Below are 21,225 nucleotides of genomic sequence, written 5' to 3' on the forward strand. Positions count from 1 at the left end.
AATTTGAGGCCAGTCTGAGTCATGAAACAACCATCTTTTTAAAAAAAAAAAATCCCACCAAAAAGATCCTCAAATCCCCCCAAAACAAAATGAGTACTTGAGTGGGCTCGTTTTTCTTCACAGACTGTGGGTTAAATGATTGTCTTATTTTGTCTTATCTTCCATGCTGTGTTGTAACTGTGCATTTTAGATCTTTGTGCACCCAGCAGGCGAGGCTATGCGATTTCCTAAATCAAGGGGCATGTGTTATTTACAAGAGCATAAGGACTCCATAGATACCAGATAAAAAGCAATGTTCCTAAGTCTGGTCCACTGGAGATAATTTAAGGTATGACCTTGAAGCCTTTTGACTTCAACAAATAAATGGCTGATCAGTTTTTCAAATATTAGTCTCATGATCTTTACATTTTCTCTTTGTTTGTGCTGATAATCCAGCTGTTTTCCCAGCATCCTTTATTTCATATCTGGGCTATTTCAATATCGTGATTACCCATTGCAACCTCAGTGGGTACAGACATCACACACATTTTGAACATGTTACCTTTACTATGGCTGTTTGGTAGTTTTGAAAATCTGTTAGGTTTTGTTTAGAATCTATTGTTTATCTTTGCTATTTGTTTTCTATTTTATTATACCTGACCATTATATATTATATATATATATTTATAATATATATATAATATATATATTTTATTTCTTAGAATAAAATGCCTGTTGGGCAGAATGTTAAATGTGTAAATAAATAAGGTTGAGGGAAAACAAGAAAAGCCCTATCAATTTTTCTCTTTACAGCTAAGGGCAGGCCTCTTCATTTTATTTTACTCTCTTTGAAAACTGTGTGGTTTTTCTTAGCATAAGATAAAGGCACATTCCATTCTTCCACACAAAAGTTTATGAATGTCTGAACACATGCCCATTATACTTAATGTATGTTTCATTTATATAGCAAACAGTATCAGACTTGGTGGTGTTTTCTACATGAGAAGCGCTTTACAGCTGTTTGAGAAGCAAGCACTGACCTTTACTTGCTGAATTTTAAAAATTCTATACCTCATTTTAGGTAGTCTATTTTTTCCACATAAAGAAATAAATAATGTAATTTTACATATGTGTTTTTACAGTTTATTTTTGTTTTAAAGATTTATTGGCAGTATTGTCTCTTTCAGATTTTTTTCTTTCTTTCTTTTTGATTTTTTGAGACAGGTTTCTTTGTGTAGCCTTGGCTGTCCTGGAACTCACTCTGTAGACCAGGCTGGCCTCAAACTTGCAGAGATCCACCTGCTTCTGCCTGCCAAGTGCTGGGATTAAAGGCGTGCACCACCATAGTCCAGCATCTTTCAAACTTTTGCTTTTGGTTTTCTTAGACATAAAGTTTGAACCCCTTCTCTTAGCCTTACTGTTAAGTTTGGTTCCTGTGTTAATGGTTTTGGAATCTTATGGTGAATGCTTTTATCATTCTCTACTGACAAGTTAAAAAGCCTTTTACATCTCAGAAGACTTTCCTCCATATAATTTGTAGTGTGTTCTTAAATTTTTATTTTTGAGACAGGGTCTCACAATACAGCACTGTCTGTCCTAGAAGTCAGAGATTCACCTGTCTCTGCCTCCTGGGTGCTGGGATTAAAGTCCTGCACCACCTCATTCAACAATTTGTGGTATTTCAAATTACCATTCTTTAAATAGGCTGATTTCTTTCCCAAGTCTTGGATTTATTAACAGAATGTTGTTCACTTTAAATGTCAAAGATCTTGTTAACATAGAATACATGATTTATTTCTCTTTCAGTTTTGAGAGAATATAGTGAGAAAAGTTTAATTTTTGCATTCTGATGTTTCTTTCTTTCATATGTTCTCATGGACAGTCAAAGAGAAGTTACTCTTTGCTCTCATGTAGAAGTGTGTGTGTAATGTCTGATACATGAGTGCCTGTGTGCAAATGTATGTATGTGTTTGTGTATATGTGTATCTGTGTTCTATACTTTGTAACATTGTAGACAGTACATGATAGAGTGATAATAGTTATCTCACACAATTAAATTTTTAATTTTCTTATTTCTCACGGTCTTATACTTTTGTTTATTGTTCATTTAATTGCTTCATCATGTACAATTAATGAGGTGGGGCATATTGCTAAACTAGATTTCTCCTCAAATGACATTAAAACATATATATATATATATATATATATATGTATATATATATATATATATATTGTCTACTTTAAAGATTATTACTGGTGAATTTTTTTTTTGCATACCATGTTTTAAAATACAACTCTTTTTTTGTTGTTTTTTTTTCGAGACAGAGTTTCTCTGTGTAGCTTTGTGCCTTTTCTGGAACTCGCTTTGGAGACCAGGCTGGCCTCGAACTCACAGAGATCCACCTGCCTCTGCCTCCCGAGTGCTGGGATTAAAGGCGTGCGCCACCACCACCCGGCTAAAATACAACTCTTAACATGGCCTCATAGTAGATTAAGGCTGACTAGTTAAAGTTATAACATGTTTCTTTGATTAATAACTACCATCTGAAACTTAGATACTTCCAAATGCTTGTCTCATACACAGACTGCAACCTGAAAAATTATATTATCAAATTTTAAATTATAATATGTTATCTTGATATTTTACAAGTATTTGTAATTATGTCTAATTGCTTGTGCCAAGGAGACTCAAAAGCTCATCTGTTACCCTCCCATTGAAGAGTAATGAAGGTACTGGGGGCAGCAAATTGATCCTCAGTTCTTGCCAAGTGTTTAGTATTGTTGAGAGTCATTTAAACTTGGCAAACACAAACTAAAATTAACTTGTCATTGTCCTTAACTGGAGATGCCAATTCCTGTGTGTTACTCACAGCTTCTTTCAAAATGTGTTTATTACTCCATGCACAGATCCCCACTCTTACCCTTTTATTTTGGCTCTTAGGCTCAAGGACAATGCTCCATTACAGACTTTTACATGATAGGGTCAAGGTTCAAAGAAATCTTGCAGTTGCTGATTTATATCTATTTGCAACTTTGAAAAATCCCCTTCTTTGAAGAAAAGGAACACAGCCATTTTTCTGTAAAGTTTCTTGGTATCTGCATATGATCTCTAATTTTGTACCAACAATGAGGCCAATAGTTTGATTTATCAGTATTTGTCTGTGTTTCTCCTTCTTGAGTGTTTCTTTACCTTTTTAAACTAAGATTTAACTTTTTTTTCACCAGATCTTTTAACTGGCAACTTAATTCTCTTTGATTTAGATTTTTTTAAACTCCATCTTTAGACATAGATTATACCCTGCTTTGCAATGAGACTTGTACTATGTATATACATACATATATATATATATACATATACACACATACATATGTACATACATGTATGTGTATGTATGTATGTATGTATATATATGAGGGCTTTGAGTGTTCTGTCCCTTCAGCACTATTGGGGGTCAGCAGGTAAATTTAATGAGAGATAGCCTTTGATGAAAATACAATTGTAAATGGGAATTACTTTGTCATGTACAGGATATGCAAAATATGTGATGAAATTTTCTAGATAAGGAAATTATATACCTTATAATACAATTGCGATGATTGATTTAGGTATGTGTTCATGTTTTTAAACTTTAAAACTGAATGCAAATATTCTAAAGTTTCAGATAGAAGAATAGGTAAGAGCTCAGTAAAATGCAGTATTATAAGGCAAAGTAAATTACTGGTGGAATTAAGGGTTAATGATGAGGGCCATAGAGAGATGACACATGAGATTGGGAAGCATGGTATTCTGGGGTGAGTGATGCTGGATGAATGGAGTTCTAGGTAGATGGAATAAATGGTATGTATAGCAACTTGTCATTGTGGAAGGAAAGAAGGATGGAATTCTAAAAATGAAGGACTGAGGGTGATGAGTAGATCAAGGAGCTTCTACCTTCTGTGCTCCATACTCTTGCTGTGCACCATATGGGAGTATGCTGGTCTATTCTTTGAGAAAAGATAAAAACTGACTTGACCCGGATTGAGTACCTGATTCTATAGTCTAACAAAGGATGCTGATTGAAGGGGTCTCCTCAGTAGGGAATGACTTCTTCAAAGTCTTGGAGAGCAGAGAGGTGAGTTCTTTCTGTAAAAGCTCTTATGGGTGGCTCAGAGATTCATTAAGAATAACTTTTCCCTTGACCTGTTCCAAATTGACTCTCAAATTGCAGTCCATGCTTACCTTAAATTAACCTCTCTTTTCATGAGATAGTCCATGTGAGTAACTTCCCACGAGTCAACATGTCTCAGCTAACATGTTAGAACATTGATCAAAGTGATGTAGAAAAGAGATTAATTTGGAATTTTATTAGCTATGAGAAAGGAACTCCCTGAAGAAGTGGACAAGGTACTTTCCTTCTTACCAATCATTATTTTTTATTAATATATTTTACAAGACTGCAGTTGAAATAATATTAAATACAAATTTGTTTTTATACAGAAAGTGTAATAAAGTTAAAATAGTTCCTTGTAATTCATAGCATTATTGCAATGCTTACAAAATTTTTGCATAGAGTGTGCAAGGATTTGATGTTATTTAAAACAAAACTAAAACACTTGTCTCACATCACACCAAACCCAGAGGAAAAACAAATCAAAACAAACAAAACCTAAAATAACACAAAGGCCAAATTCAGACGAGGTTCCTTTTCCAAAGGTCATAATCACCAAACAAATCGACTTCTATGTCAACTTCTATGACCTCATCTTTTCTGTTAAGAGCCCCAGAGTGTCCTCTCCAAAGGGTATTCAGTCCCCTCATGATGGATGTTCCACTTTCCTATCTAAAACATGGGCACCTTCGGTATGGTTCTAGAGAGAAAATGCTGACTAAGAGAGATGAGAAAATTTATCCCACTTCCTCATGAAAATATTGACTAGAAATTGCTTTTGTGTTACTCTAGTATAAGAATCCCATCAGTTCCCTTTACTTTGCTGTAATTTCCAATCAGGGAGGGACAGAGAAAAGCCTCCACTTACATTTTTTCAGGGTTCTTATGAGGTTGGTGATGTAAGATTTGTCAAAGATGCCCATATATGATTTGCCATTTGGAAACTGACACCATCGGAAGGGAACTCCCTGACTGACCCAACCAGGGTCTTTAGCATTTCTAGTGAATCCCTTTCTAAGGTTGTATGAGAGGTGGAAGCTAACAAGCTCTAGCCCTGGGGCTGAGTGCAAGAGTATCCAGACCCTCCACTGTCATCAGAAGAATGCACACAGATGCACAAGCGTCTTGTCTCATAGCATCTCTCAGCTCCATGAGGGTCAGACTCACAGCAAGACTTTCATGAGGGCATAGTAGTGTTTAAAATGTTCAGACAGACCTTGAGTTCAGAGTTAGTTTTTCAAAAAAGATCTTGTCTATTTCCTCTTAATGGAACAAATGCCAATTTTGTGTTCAGAAGGTGCCAATATTCAAAACTACCCAGTTATAATGAGTGTAGATTGTGTTCACTTCCTGCTTTTAATTTGGAATGCTATAGCCTCAGGGCTGAGGGTGGGACACCAATATGAAAGAGCGGCCCTGGTTAAGGTAGAGAATGGCTCTCATTTCCAACTCATGAGAATTGGTAGTGATGGCCTCAAAGCTCTAGTGGGAAGAATTCTGCACCTTGGGAGGGATATGGCCCTTTAGTGATAGTTGATAAGAGTTGGGGATGAAGCCATTCCAGGGTCAAAGTGGCTTGCTCCAGGTGGTATTGAATGCTTCAGGTTAATTGAGTTCTAGGTGATTCTCAGTGATAGAGAGTGAGCTCTGAGTTATTTGGTGATTTTATTTTACTAGAAGTAAAGGGAGAGAGGAAAGCCTAAGTGTCAAAGATCTCACATAAAATAAGACATCTGATTTTTGGAGAGAGATGTAAGAGAAGGAAAACATATATATTGGGAAAACAGCATTGTCTGTCCATATAGATGCATAGCTGCATATCAAATGTTCTCCTACATATGAGGCTCACAACTGAGATATCTTCCAGTCATAAGGATTAAGAAGTCTGACTTGGCAAGAATCATACCCAGAACAAAATGGATGGTTGGTCTTGTTGTCATTGTACTAGATTCTGTAATTCAGTCAGGCTTTCTGTCTCTCCCCTCCACAGATCCACACTTTACTCTTGTATGCATTCCTGAGAAGAGTCTACCGAAAACAGAGATGGGAAAGTTGTGTGGCCTCACTCATTCTAGAAAGTCTAATCTAAAACCTAGGAGGGGAGCACTCCTCACCAACTTGAAAACTAACTTGAATGTTAGTGAACTGCTCAGGGACAAGACTCACACTCTGGCTTGGTCATTTTCTAGATACTGAGTTTGAATAAGTTTCTTAGCCTCTTGAGGTCCCAAATTTTCCTATCTGTAAAATGGAACCTCGTTGGGAGTTCAACTCCAAAGCACTGTTCTGAGGAAGAAATAAATGGATGCAGATAAAGCATTTAGCACAGTGCTTAGTGCAGAGTTCAATAAATATTAGCACATAATTCTAATAACGGTTGGAAAGTAGAGTCTAGTTGTTCCATATCTTAGGGTAAGCTGTAGATCTAAGAAAACCTCTTGTTTTATGCATGAGTTTTAAGGATATGGCTCTTTTTGTGGTGAAATTTTAAAGCTCCCCCCACAACCCTGTTCTGAAAACAAATAACCATGGCCCTCAAGATCCTAGGATCTCATGAGTCAGGTTAACAGGAACACTAGACACCTATGTCTTCCCTGTTGACCAATGCCATCTTTCAGTCCTCAGACAATCCATTGTTTTACCACTCTCAGTTAAGTGAACAGTCGGTCTGGAGTTTCTTACTTAATGAAATTTGAGCTCTCTCTGCTTCCAGGGAGAGAACCCCAATATAAACGTGGACTTTGAAGACACTCTGGGTATGTGGGGTGGATTTTTTTTGTTTTAATCTTAAACATGTTTTCTTTCTTGTTTTCCCTGAAAGGGCAGCTTCAAGTTTGTTGTATTTAGTGAGGAAGCAAAAGCCACATACTTGCCAGTGAGGATGGCAACATGCTGAGTGAGGCTTTTGGCTGAGGACTCTGGCTTCCTAGTAGGACAGGTAGATTGGGACTCTAAAGCTACTTCTTGCCTGTAGCAACTGTTCCTTTGATCTATTCCAATTTGTAGCCTCCAAGTGTATCCTGCTGCTGCCTGCTGCTGGGTTTATGTTAAGGGGCAGCAGTTGGCATTGCTGTTGCTATATACTTGCAACTCTTTGTGGATGGGTCTGATGGCATCATTAATGTTGTGTTGTGACATAACCTTCCCTACTGCATCAAAGGCTCATGGCATTCACTCTTCCTCAAAAGAAGATACTGATTTCTTACTCTGTCCATTTCCTCAAAAGCAAGATGGGGAAGGGAGGGACCAAATCACTTGTGTGAGCCTGGGTATCCCCAGGGGAGTTTCTTCTACCCTTATGCTCCAACTATACTCAGAAAGAGGACCTCCCATGAGCAATTATTTCCCCTTTGTCATTCAGACCTGCCTTGACAAGTTACAAGGACTCCATTATGAAGAAAGCTTTTAAGACTTATAGAAATCACATTGCTTTAGAAAGTGCTAATGCCTATGGTGCATTATGCTGCCTGGAGCAGCAGGCTTGTGGCTGCTTTATCACTGATCAGTGGTTTGGTTTTGTGAATGAGAAATTCAGAGGCAACTGTACAATTTAAAATTCCGATTACTACAGAGAAAGAGATACATCTGACATCCTGGTGCAGTAAACTCCAACTATTTTAATGGAAATATGTTGGAACTGGAGAAGCCTTCCTCCAAGGAAAAAGTGACAGAAAGCTGCAAGAGAGACATTTTATCTTTGCGATAAAAGGCCTGCTTTCTAAGGTTGTTTCTTTCATTAGAACTGTTCTGCAACCTGCCTGCCACTGATGCACCATACAAATGTGTCACTCAAGGAACTGATTCTTTATTATCTTGTTTTCATACCTAAGACTTCCTAAGGTGTGTGGTGTAGGGAGGGAGATCTTGTTTTGTTTACAACTTATATAAATAAGATTTTTCATCTTTTATTCATCCTTAATAAAGGATCAGATACTTAAAAATGGATCAATTCAACCCTTTGGCCCAAGCATTATGCTATCTTTTGTTTAAAATAAATAAAACCAGGATACTCTCATTGGGTCTGCCAACTTGATCCTTCAGATATAGTCACGTGGAAGGCTTTCCTGTAGTGATGTAGATTAAGGACCAAAAAATGGTAGACATTCTCATTGAAATATACCTGTCTCTCCAAGGAAAATACTCACACCCATAAAAGTTCATTTATAATGATGCTGAATTAACAATAGTAAGTATAACACCACTATCAGCAAAAGGGGCAGATCTGTGGTAGCAACTGATCTTACCACACAGAAGCAGAGGTATGTGAACATGAAACATGTCCTTTTTTTGTATTCCTTCCACTCCAAAGGAGCAAAGAAAAGACCCAAATTGGAAGAGTAAAAGTACACTGCCACTCATCTGGTCACTTCTAGAAATAGCTCCATAGAATTTCACTGTTTATTTTTACATATATAAAGATGTTATTGTTTTGCATCCTTCCGGTGATTCATCGGTCTAACCTGGGGCTGTAGGAACAGTGGCCACATTGGAGGTATGGGTAACAGAGTTCATCTAAGGTCAAAAGCATTCTCTGGTAGACCTAGATGTGGAAGTCTCTCTGGCACATGAGAAGATCCAGTCTTTGTAGGTGTAGATGGACTCAACTATTTTTAGGGAAAAGATTGTGAATCAAGATCATTCTCCCTGGCTCACTTCTGGTCAAGCATTGCTCACTTGAGAAGCATCCCTCATCCGAGAAACAGCCATCAAAGCTCCCCTGAAAAGGGTGGGAGGAACACAGCTTCCTATTTCCAAGCTTCTTTTCGTTCCACTTTCTCAGTTACCCCAAGTCCTCTGAGCTGCCTTCTCTCTTAGATACATCTTTCTTAAAACCTCAGCCAAGTTTTATATTCCCAAGCCCCCATGGAAACAGGCTACTCCTTGTGCCTGAGAAATCTGCCTTCTGTTCTACTATGTCTAACACATTCTACAAGTGATCTGTAACTCAGGAGTCAGCAAATGTCTTCTGTAAAGGGCTGTATAATCACAACGTTGTTTTGTTGGACATGCAGTCAATGGTGAGGGTACAGAGTGACATGGCTCATATACGACTTGTAAATATCTGTGGCTGTGGAATCAGGCTTGGTCTCCAGTTTGAAGTTTATTGACCCTTTCTATAGGGTCAACCCTCAAATAATCTTTGGTCTATGGTTTGTGGATGTGCAGTACCATTTGTCTTGAGAGAGAATGACCTGAAGGAAGCTAAAAAAAAACCCAGTTCAAGTCTGTAAGTGCTATCCCTTAGTCATGTAACAATTATGAAACCACACATCAAGTTTCTACCTATATAGATGTCACCATAGAGCTCTTTAAAACCCATGTCATCTTGAGGTAGTCCCTCTAAATGAAACTCTCATGATTTTCAGAACAGACATGATAAACAGAACTAAATGATAAATGTTATCTGGAGATTACATGTTGATTTGTAAAATGTTTTCTGAAGAATATTAGCATACCAGAAGTCTAAGAGGCTGAAGAATCATTTGAATCCTGTTAATCCACCAGCTGCTTACCCAGGAATATGATTGTCTAGAAGATACTATATATAAAGATTAGAAAGACTCTCATTTTCAAAAAGTAGGGGTCAGCAGACATTAATATAAATGCTGACCCCTTTCTCTAGAATTCTGGTGAAAGCTTCTCTCATGACTATGGACAAATATTCTGGTTGGAGAGCATTGTGTGTGTGTGTGTGTGTGTGTGTGTGTGTGTGTGTGTGTGTGTGTGTTCATTTACAACTAAGAATGCATTTTAGCAGTTTCTAGTCTGAACTGAAATTTGTAATTTTCTCATGCCAGAGATCCTCTATATTACCTGGTGTCCTGTGGTTCCTTAACCTCATTGAAAACCAGAATTAACCAGAACTTTGTATCATGTATTCCTCCATAGAGTTCTTGATTTATATTCTCAATTGTTATTATTTTTATTGTGTTTGTGTGATTTGTTTGCTCTCAGATTCAATATCGCATGTATAACCATAATATTTTTTTAATTGTCATAAAATTCCCAAGGAGTATGTCACAATTGGAAATAAAATCAGAAGAGGTTCAGGGAATCATGTTTTTTCTTCTTTTCCATGGACAATGGGTGAGAGTTGGTCAAATGCAAAGGCAGTTTGTCTGCTTAAACAAAACGAAACACCCCCTCCCAAACAACCCTGTCTTCTTTATATACTTAGCCACAAGGGACTTCAGAGTTATTGTTTATCTGAAGAATATAGGGTAGGTGCTTCTAATAGCTAAGAAGGGCTTTTTGTGACTTGAAAATGATACCTGTATGTGAGACAGGCAGATCCTGGTGGAAAGGGCCTATAAGATCCTGGCAGAAAGGCCTATAAGAGGTCCAGTAACCTGAGGCCCCTTACAGGATCCTGTTTTAGATTTCCATACTGCAAATGGAGCAATTTTAAGTTCTTGGCCTAAAATGGACCCATCCAGTGCCTCTGCATAAAATATACAGAGAGGGTGAAGGGAGCCAGGCCTGGCCTAGAAGCCAGAAGTCCAAGTCATGAGTCAGGTTCGGACAGTCCCTGCTTTGTGGCAATAAGCAACTGAGGAGTACATTCCATGTGTGCAAACCTCACCCTGTTGCTTGCTTATCATATTAGAAATAGCAAACCTCTTTTTTTTTTTTTGTCTCCTATAACAAACCGTTCAGCTTGTGGAGTAAGAAAAATTAGAACCTTGTGGAGAACAAAAACAAAAACAAATACCACTGAGGCCTACAAAAGCAACTTCATTCAAGATTGTAGGGCCACTGTTTCACCTAGTTTCAGTTATACCTCCATTCTGGGCTCCTCTGAGTCCAAATGTGGAAACCAGTTGGTTTGTCTACCAGTTTCTGATGCCCAGTCATGACTAAACCATTTCCCTTCAACCACCCAAAATAAACTACAGATAACAAGATAAATAGGATGTGCTTCTCCTTGCTGAGTGCATTGGCTTAAGGCATAGGCACATTTCCCCCTCTTTGAACAGAGATGGTGTAATCCCCTGTCCCAGCACAAGAGCTGGCCAGGGTGACCCTGGGGCATGGCAATGAAAGTGGGGTTGATAAGAGGTAGCTGATGGCGGGAATTAGAGACTATTTCCATATATTGGGATTGGGTGCTGCTGAACCCAGGGGATAGTGGTTCTGATGAAGACACATGACTCTGTTTATATTAACCTGCTGTGAGCAATTCTGGCAGCATGTAGTGGCTTAGGTCTCACAACAGTGAGTTCAGGAATATGAATACCCAGCATTGACACAATCTACAAGAGCAAAGCAAGAGAGTGTGCAAGCCCTTGAAAATATGACGTGTCTCTCAATGGTCTACCCATCTCAAGAAACTTAGGAAAATTAGTTAGCTTCCCTATGGTACTCTTAGTTAGATTTCCATCTTGAAATAACTTCTCTTGGGATCTGGAGCTCACTCTTTGGGATTCTGATTGATTTAATGATTTTGAGTTCATCCGTTGGATAAAGTCAGAAGTGAGAACCCAAACACTTGGGAGACAGGTTTCCCTGAAATGAGATGTCTTGCCCATGTATTTTTTGTCTGTCAGTCCATTAAATAGCTTCTAGCCTTTGGTGGAGGAGCTGATGTCCTCTTCTATGCTGATTAAAAGCTCTTACTATTTGACTGTAGGAAACTATGTGAGTTAAAGGAAGTAGAATAAGTAGAAGTCAGGTGAGTGACTTATATTCTTTCAGAATTCAACCTCCCTGCCCCCATTCTTTTAACCACACAACTCCTAGTATGTTGGTCTACAAAGGTAGGGTGGCCATTTTGAGTTTTTGTGACTAATTTCGATGGGTGTACCCTAGCCTTATCTTGAAGAGAAGAACTTGGCCATCTTGGCTGAAGCTAAGAAAGGGAAACCAAATGTCTATGTTTTAAAGACAACCTCACTATGTAGCCCAGGCTGGCCTCCATCACCACAACTTGCCTGGTGTTGGGATTATAGATGGGTCAAATGTTTATCTTTTATACCAATGTATCATTACTTGAGAGTGATCCAAAGATTCCCGCCATCACTGCCTCTAATGACTCTAAGAGAGAAACCAGGGGATTACTTGAAAATATCGATGGATATTCTCTAAGTGCGCAATCCACTGTGTGATTTGAAATTGCCTGGGGAATGCTGGGCCTGAATGGGTTCTTAGATTCAGTCATGTGGGTGATGGGGGTGGAGTGGGAAAATGACAGTGGATGATGTCACAGGGTCACCCATGGTTCCTTTTGTACTGAAACCTCATTTTATACAGAGGATATATATATATTTATTTATATATATTTATATATATTTATATCCACTCACTACACACACAAACCCACTCACACACACACACACATACACACACACACACACACACACACACACACACACACACACACACAAAAGGTCTTTGATAGGCTTTCTGTGTTCTAGTAAAAATAGCTGGCAGCCAGTGTCTCAAGCCAAAAAGGGCCTTTATGCTGCCAACAATTGTCCACTATGGATAGTCCTTCAAAGGCAGACACTTGTGTTTATCTGACAAGTGGAACCAGTTCCTGCCTGGGACAGGAATAACCTCCCATTGGCGCAGACGCAGACCTCGAAGACCTTCTGCCTCGTTCCTGTGGGTGTGTAGGATCCACGAGGCAGCCTAGGTAGTTTGATTTTCGCAGCATCTAACTTAATCTAGAGAGACAAAAATAGCAAAGAAAGAGTCAGTTAAAGGCTTCCATATAAGTTCTTGAAATTCATAAAGAGCTGAATATTCCATTCAATTTAAACCTTACAAGTACTGACTTGGGCTGAACAATGTTGGTAGTTGGGATAAGACAACGTCTATGGAGCTCAGAGGTTAAGAGCACTGGCTGCTCTTCCAGAGGTCCTGAGTTCAATTCCCAGCAACCACATGGTGGCTCACAACCATCTACAGTGGGATCTGATGCCCCTTTCTGGCATAAAGTTGATAGAGAACTCATATACATAAAATAAATAAGTCTTAAAATAAAAGTCAGTCTCTAATCTCATGCACCTATAATCTAGCAAGGTCATGCCTTATTGGTTGATGTTAGCATTTTTGCAAAAAGTATGATATGCAGAATAAGAACAGTGTCATAGAATCAAATAAATGTAGGAATGACCCAGTAAACATTTTTCATTAATACAGGGCATTGCATGCTCACAGCTAATATGAAGTTCCTGGAAGACAGTAGAACACATAGAATACATGTTTTAAAAGATTAGTAAGCCTTCCTCTTGCTTTCTTTTTCTAATGGTGACACTAATACGCAACAGAATATACTTTGAGAAATGCTGGATATAGATAAAAAAAAAATAAGCTGTGGCAAAAGGTGTCATTGGGTTTTTGATTATAACTGCCTCCTCCAGAGGTCAAGTTTGAGTGGCTGGGAGCTGCTTTTATGAATCAGTTTCTGTTTTTATGAGTGCGACTTGCAGTTCATGGCTATTTGAAGAGGCAGTTGTCATAATGGAAGGCTCCATCAGACAAATTCTTTTAAAACAAAAAAGCAAATGTCTAACTAAACCAAACTTTTTTTTAAAAGATACTGAGTGGATATAATTATGCAAGAGAGCTAGACACCCTCCACGTAGAGATGCAATGTGGAGTAGTGTTTTATCTTAAAAAGTCAGGTTGCCCTTTTAAATTTCATTCTTAAATAAAACAGTTCACCTATGAACACTTAAAAATCCCTGTGTAATCTGCAGTCCTACCAGACTCTTGCCGCTAGGGGAACTTGGCGTAACTTGTCTATAAAATTACAAGTGGCTTTTGTGTTCATTGACTGGGGTTGTGTTGTGGTAAGGAGAGTCAACAGCACTTTACTCTTTGGCCATCTATTCTGACAGTGTTAGGTTCTGGCTTGTTCTGACTCAGGATAGTGCTTAGACCCAACTTCCCATTCTCAAAGAGAACCGAACCCAAGCACATAACATAAAAGAAGTACATGTGAATTAAGTTTGTCTTCAGCCACATGGGTGTGTACACAACTTAATCCCAGTACTTCACAAATAATGAATCATAACTTTTATGTATGATGGGCTTGGCTTATAGTCATGCTGTTCAACTGTCTTGTGGGCACCTTTGGTTGATATTGTGTAAGATTAATCTCAGTGCAAACCAGCCTAGGGGAAAAGTTGGCTCTCAGGCCAGTGGACTCCCAATTTCTATTCTTCCCACTCCTTACCTCCCCATCCTTGGACTCCAGTCTCAGCTCACTTCTGCAGGTGGCTTCCATATTGCCCGCTTCTGCATTTATTTCTACCCCTTTTGGGGCTTCCATCACTAGAGATCTGGTTGGGGACTCCAACCTGAAAGACAAACCACAGAATGAAGATCCTTTTCTCTGCTTAGGAATTTTAGGCAGCTGATGCTCATGGCTTTGGAACAGCTACAGCACTGGATCTAATTGGTCTAGATTTTGCTTTACAAAATACATGACTCTGACAGAGAACATAAGGGGCCCGGGTGTTATCTTCTTCACATTTCACAAAGGTTGTAAGGAAGATATTCTAAGATCATAGCCTTATCTTATACTTAAATGATTGTTTTTATTTCTTTATTAGTAAAATTAACCAAATTTTTACCTATATCTCTCCTTCTGTTTATTGTTATTTTAAAAAGTAAGAGGATTCTAGCACCTAGCTCTCTAGAATGTTTTCACTCTGTCCTACTGTTTGAATCTTATGAAGGCACAATCAGAACAAAGTTAAGAAAATAGATCTAGGTGGCTGGAGAGATGGCTTAGTGGTTAAGAGTGCTCCAGGGGTATCCATTGCCCTCTACTGGCCTCTCCCATCATCTGCATGTACATGTACATACAACCCCATGTATATACATCCCCCTACCATGTACACACACAATTAAAAAAATAAGATCATTTAAAATAAGAAAATTTAAAATTTAATTTAAAATCAGACAGTCTTAAAATCAAGCTGTGATATGTCCCCTTTATTGTGATGGCTAATGTTATGTTTTAAGTTTAAATTACTGTGCTTAGGAGATCTATAAAACATAACTGACTCTAACCTGTAAAGCTCCACTTGCCCAAGGACAGATATATTCCTGGAATGCTGAGTGCTGTTGCTCATATAAGGTAACAAGTTATGTGTTTTTGCTTCTGTAGACAAGCTTGGTTGCTCCGACTGCACAGCCCCAATTGATCACAGGTAGGCAGGAAGTATGTAGGCAGGAAGTATATCAGGATGTGTGCTTGCCTCTGATTGCATGAAGGCATAAAATACAGAGCCTTGTTAGTTCTGCTTTTATAAGCCCCTGACTAATGTAATTTGGTGCCATACTCTGAGTATGAATCTCAGGTATGGACCTGGCCATTATTCATTGTCCTGGCCACTATTTAATAAAGCCTCTTCTTTATTAAATTTTATTCATGGTCAGACTGATGAATCTCTGAATGACTCCAGACCCATAACATTATAACTATAGGCAATTCTTTTTCCTTTTCCTAAATTTTCTCAAAGCCTCTGTTTCTTTATCTATAAAGTTCAAGTCAGGCCTGGCACTAGAAATATGACTTGGTCTAAAATATTATGATTGTGGGTGGAATATTACTTGCCTGAAATTCTTGGAAACCAAATGTTGTGGTGGTATTGTGTTCCCCAAAATATTTTGCACCCTAATAAACTTATCTGGGGTCAGAGACAGAACAGCCACTAGATACAAAGGCTAGAAAATGGTGGCACTCACACCTTTAATCCTAGCATAGAAATCCCTCTGGATCTCTGTGAGTTCAAGGCCACATTGGAAACAGCCAGGTGTGGTGACTCATTCCTTTTATCCCAGAAAGTAAGCCTTTAATCCCAGGGAGTGATGGCAGAAAGCAGAAAGATATATAAGGCGTGAGGACCAGAAACTAGAAGGATTTTGGCTGGTTAAGCTTTCAGGCTTTTAGCAGTAGTTCAGCTGAGAGCCATTGGGATATGAGGACACAGAGGCTTCCAGTCTGGGGAAACAGGATCAGCTGAGAAGTTGGCCAGGTGAGGTTAGCTGTGGCCTGTTCTGTCTCTCTGATCTTCCAGTGTTCACCCCAATACTTGGCACCGGGTTTGTTTTATTAATAAAGACCCTTTAATATTCATGCTACAAAATGTGTTTCAGTTTGGAAATGTCTAGATTTTAGAAGACCTTACCGGAACATTCCTTATCTGAAACCCACAAATACTGCAAATGATGGCCTCTTAGTGGCACTCTTTTTTCTTTTTTTTTTTTTTAGTTTGGAGCATATTAAGACTTTTAAGACTAAGGACAGTCACCCTGTTCTGGTGTTGGCATTGCTATTATTATACCAGCAAAAAAAAAGAATGAGTCTTGTGATGTAGATTTAGAGTAGACCAAGGGCTGCCTGTGTCAGGGAGGAGAACTAGTTGGGATGTGAAGAGGGGCTGCTTTGGGAGGTGGAACAGTGATACTTATCTTGATTACAGCTCAGTACTGATTCTATGTCTCTATGCATTTTTGAAAATGCAAAATTTAGTCAATTTTATTGATTTTAAGAAAAATCAACCTTGTTCTATGCTAATTATAATGGCAAAATGAGACGGTATGCCTCCATTTTTTGACTAGCTCACTTTAATGAGAAAAAGCTCGCCGGGCGGTGGTGGCGCATGCCTTTAATCCCAGCACTTGGGAGGCAGAGGCAGGCAGATCTCTGTGAGTTCGAGGCCAACCTGGGCTACCAAGTGAGTTCCAGGAAAGGCGCAAAGCTACACAGAGAAACCCTGTCTCGAAAAACCAAAAAAAAAAAAAAAAAAAAAAAGAAAAAGAAAAAGCTCAATCATCCCCATTGATCTGCCTCCTCTCATTTCAGCAGTTAACTCAGTTTTTAACTCACTTACCACTCTTTTGTAGACTAGGTCATCACTAACATAGACTATTGTACCTTCTGTATCCCTTTGTCTCAAGTTTTTCCTTCACCTTACTGGACTTCACAGACAAATATAGATTATCTTTCCTTTCGAAACAGTCAAATGGCCAAAACCAGATTTGAACCTAATTTAGTAGAAATCAAAGTTGCTTACTGGACTGTATTACTTCTAGAAAAACTGTTCCCACCCCCCCCCCCCATCTCTATGGGTATACTGTAAATAAATGTCACTCTTTCTTCATGGAATTAGTGCTTATGTTTCCAGAATGTGTCCATGAATGAGAACGAGAAGCTAGCACCATGTGTGGCCAAGTGATGCACATGTCACATTCTGTACAAGTCACACAATAGTTCTCACATTTAAGTAGTTTACAGTAGTGACACCAAATCCCAGATATATTGGACATGCTCAGACATTGTACCTAGCATTCGCAGTGAGTGAATTTGTGAAAAGACATCTGGAAGTAGAGTGAAAAGAAACTTGACAAAGATAATACGTGCAGGGTTCCGACAATTCATTAGGTATGACGCTGTCATTTTAGGCATCAGAATTTATTTTATTCTTGTCTGTTAGTTAAGGTTCCCCTGGTCATCAGAAAGGCTCTGAGGCAGACAAGTAGACTTAAAACTGAATGGTATCCTCCCAACCCCAGCCTTGGAAGTACCAGGACACTAAGAAAGGGAGCAACCGTGAAAATGTCCATTGTAAAAGGCGACTTAAGAACCACGTTGGTATGACCACCTCCTGGGAGCAGAAACAAGAAAGTAGCCTACTGTCTGTGTTGCAGCCCTCCCAGATGGCCTCTGTTATGCAGGGTGACACACTGCAGTTTGCTCACACGCTAAACTGTATGCTAAGAAAAATCTCCTGCAAGAGCCCTTGGGAACCATAGAGAGCAAAACACTCTTGAAGTGATACCTATCCATTTCTGACTACAGATCAACAACTAGAATATAACTGCTTATGTAGCATAAAAATGAAAGGAGGTTTCCTGTTGGTAGAAGAATGTTGAGGGCCCTGCTGAGTCTTGGGAATGAATGCTGCTGTCATTGAGAAAAAAAATACACCCTCCAAGAAAGAAACAGAAAGGAAGAGAATGGTTAGGAGGAAGGCTAAGGGGCTAAGTCAAGTCTTAAGTGGAATAATTTTCAATGTGATCTTCTGAGAGTGCAGAGCTCCGGCTCAGAAACTGATGAGCGGTACTGGTGTGGAACTAACACATCTGTAGATGCTGCCTTAACACAGGGCTGTAAATTCAGGTGCCCACAGGGACTAATTAGGCAGTGCTAGTGAGCAACCTACAAGGAAGCTTTAAGTAAAAGGACAGCTCTAGCATAATGGTATGGGCAAGTGACGTTGACTTGGAGGTGAAGGAGACAATGGAGATGTGGTCCATGGAGGCGGCTGCTTCTCTAATCCCCCTGCTACTCAGACTTCTGATTTTTTTTCCTGATTTTTAAAAAGCTAATTTTCTTTGGAATCATTACATTCCACAAGTAAATGCAAAACCTTTATAAAAATATAAGAAGGGTATAGACTGACAAAGCATGGTATCTTCATGCTCCCCATCTTTTTTTGTATACATTTTTTCATTTTTACATACCAACCATTGTCCCCCCTCCCTTTTACCCACTCCTCCCACTTCCTCCATCCCACCACTTCCACTCCTTATAGGAGGTAAGGCCTCCTTTGGGTAGTCAACACAAGCTGGCATACCAAGTTGGGGCAGAAGCAAGTCCCTTCCCTTTGCATCAACGCTGAGTAAACATTGCATGATAGGGGATGGGCTCCAAAAAGCCAGTTCATGTACCTGGAATAAATCCTGGCCCCATTGCCAGGAGACCCACAAACAGGCCAAGTCACACAGCTGTCACTCACATTCAGAGGGCCACGCAGACTCCCCAGCTGTCAGTCCAGAGTCTGTCAGCTCCCACTAGCTTGGGTCAGCTGTCTCTGTGGTTATTCCCATCATGATCTTGTGCCCTCCCCCCCAGCTCCTATAATCCCTCCTCCCTCTCTTCAGCTGAAGTCCAGAAGCTCAGCCAAGTGCTTGGCTCTGGGTCTCTGCATCTGCTTCCATCAATCACTGGTAGGTTCTATGATGACAATCTGAGTACAGGGGAAGGCACCCTCTCCACCATTGCTAAGAGTCTCGCTGGGGACATCCTTGTGGGTTCCTGGGGATCTCCCTAGCACCAGATTTCTCCCTAACCCCATAATGGCTCACTCTGTCAAGATGTCTCTTTCATTGTCCTCCCTCTCCATCCCATCTTCTTTAAGATTAAAATGGACAAATCTACACAGAGAAACCCTGTCTCAAAAAACCAAAAAAAAAAAAGATTAAAATGGAAATGCTTACCTTTGTGATACCCACAACTCATATTCTCCATTCCATTTATCCCTTTCCACCCTCATTAATAAATACTATTAGCACTTTTGTGTTTATTGTTTTCTTGATTTTATTCACAGCTACCCACTTGCCTCCTGGATATATTGTTTCCTTTTGCATGTTTTAATTTTTCTACCAAGAATAACTCCACTTACATATTTCTTTAGTAATTATTGTACACCCCCTAATATTCTTGAGATTCACACACAGCCCATCAGATGGTCGTAGTTTATTCTGCTTTCCTGGTGTCACCACATGCTATGATTTATTTTTGTATTGCTCCATTAGACATCTGGTTCCAGGCTTTTGTTTCTATAAATAGTTTGTCTATTTACACTTTTAGGCATGTCCCCTTGTGCACACATGCAGAACACTCTTGCAGACATAGAATAGACTTGATATTCCTGGAATAGGCATAGCTACAGCATATAAGAACATATCACACAGCTTCTAAAGTGATTGCTCAACTTGACTTGCCCTCTAGCAATGCAGAAAGTGCCAATCATTCCACTTTGGTAATGTTAAAGAGAGGATGCTCTTGTCTTTTACAATTGTGTTTCCTTAATTAGCCAGAGAGCAAAGCATCATTTCACTTGGAAGCCACATGAAGTTTTCTTCAGTGAATTTTTTTTGTTCTATTTTATTTTTTTTTACTTCCAATTTTCTGGGTGTGATTTATAAATACACATGGTAAAAACTGCAGTTCTATACATTTATGATTTTTTCCTTTTCCTTTGTGGTTTGTCTCTTCATTCTACACTTAGCATCACCCATGAGCACCAGCATACCTTTCCAGGCTTAATGTAGATAGGCTTGTGCCTTTTATAACTTACTGGAGCGATAGTACCTACAGTGTGGTCATGACTTCCTGTATTGTCTTGAAAAGTCATATACTTTGCTTTTTTAAGTCTGTAACTAGCTGATTATTGAGTTTTGTGCGTGGGCTGACGTTGGAGGTTAGCCTGATGCAGAGCGTTGTGACAGCATTATATGTGAAGGACACCTGGAGCTCTATCATATGTGACATTTTCACAGCTTTATTCCTCTCTTTTGAAGACTTCCAGTCTCATTGTTTTATTTGTCTATTCTTGAAAAGTACTCACAGTATGTCAACATGCCTTAAGGGTTCTAGTGTTCTGTACACCTGGGAAGGTAAATCTTACTACCTTGAGCTTCTTCAAACATCCTTAACCATTCTTGGCTTTTCCATGCAGCCTCAGACTTGAGTGTCACAAGGAAATATGGAATGATTTTGTTACCCCTTTAAAAACATTTATGTGTGTGTGTGTGTGTGTGTGTGTGTGTGTGTGTGTGTGTACAGGCACACATTCATATTTATGTACCATGATATACCTAAGGAAGTCAGACAACAGATTGCCAGAGTTGATTCTTTCCTTCCAACATGTGGCCCCATCTAACTCAGGTGGTCAGAACTGTCAGTGGTGCCTTTACCCCTTGAGTCATCTCCCTGGCCCACAGGAGGTTTTGCTGGAATTTGAGTCCAACTCATTAACATTGTGTCTTTGTCTAGTTATGTTTTTTGGATGCATTTCAGTAATTTAACATTCCCCACATAGCTCTATACATCAGAAATCTGCAATCTTATTTCTATTAAAACTAATTATAGCATAATACATATTTTATAATTCTTTTCAGGTTGATTTTAATAAGCCATTTTTTTTATTTTTTTCATTTTACATAATGTTTTTTTTAATGGCCCTGCACTTGTGACTCTGTCTTCTTCCTCCTTGAACAATATCACCAGAGGTTTGTTTTAAGATTCAAAGAACTAATTTTCCCCCAATCAGTGCTATATATTTAATCTTTA

The 21,225-nt window shown here is 39.1% G+C and overlaps 1 protein-coding gene across 3 annotated transcripts in view; it reads right to left on the reverse strand.

Moving 5' to 3' along the window:
- Positions 1 to 4,367: 4,367 nt before the first annotated feature.
- The window catches only part of Sgcd (sarcoglycan delta), a 933,235-nt gene continuing 916,377 nt past the window's right edge, over positions 4,368 to 21,225 (reverse strand). For all 3 annotated transcript variants that reach the window (XM_042283896.2, XM_042283895.2, XM_006987139.4), the window contains 2 exons: positions 14,311 to 14,434; positions 4,368 to 12,793 (listed from right to left, as the gene is read on the reverse strand). In XM_042283896.2, coding sequence (XP_042139830.1) covers positions 12,620 to 12,793; positions 14,311 to 14,434 — 298 coding nt within the window. In that variant the 3' untranslated portion in view covers positions 4,368 to 12,619. The remainder of the gene's footprint in view (positions 12,794 to 14,310; positions 14,435 to 21,225) is intronic.

Source organism: Peromyscus maniculatus, chromosome 8 (assembly GCF_049852395.1).
Source record: "Peromyscus maniculatus bairdii isolate BWxNUB_F1_BW_parent chromosome 8, HU_Pman_BW_mat_3.1, whole genome shotgun sequence".
In the NCBI taxonomy this organism is placed as follows: domain Eukaryota; kingdom Metazoa; phylum Chordata; class Mammalia; order Rodentia; family Cricetidae; genus Peromyscus; species Peromyscus maniculatus.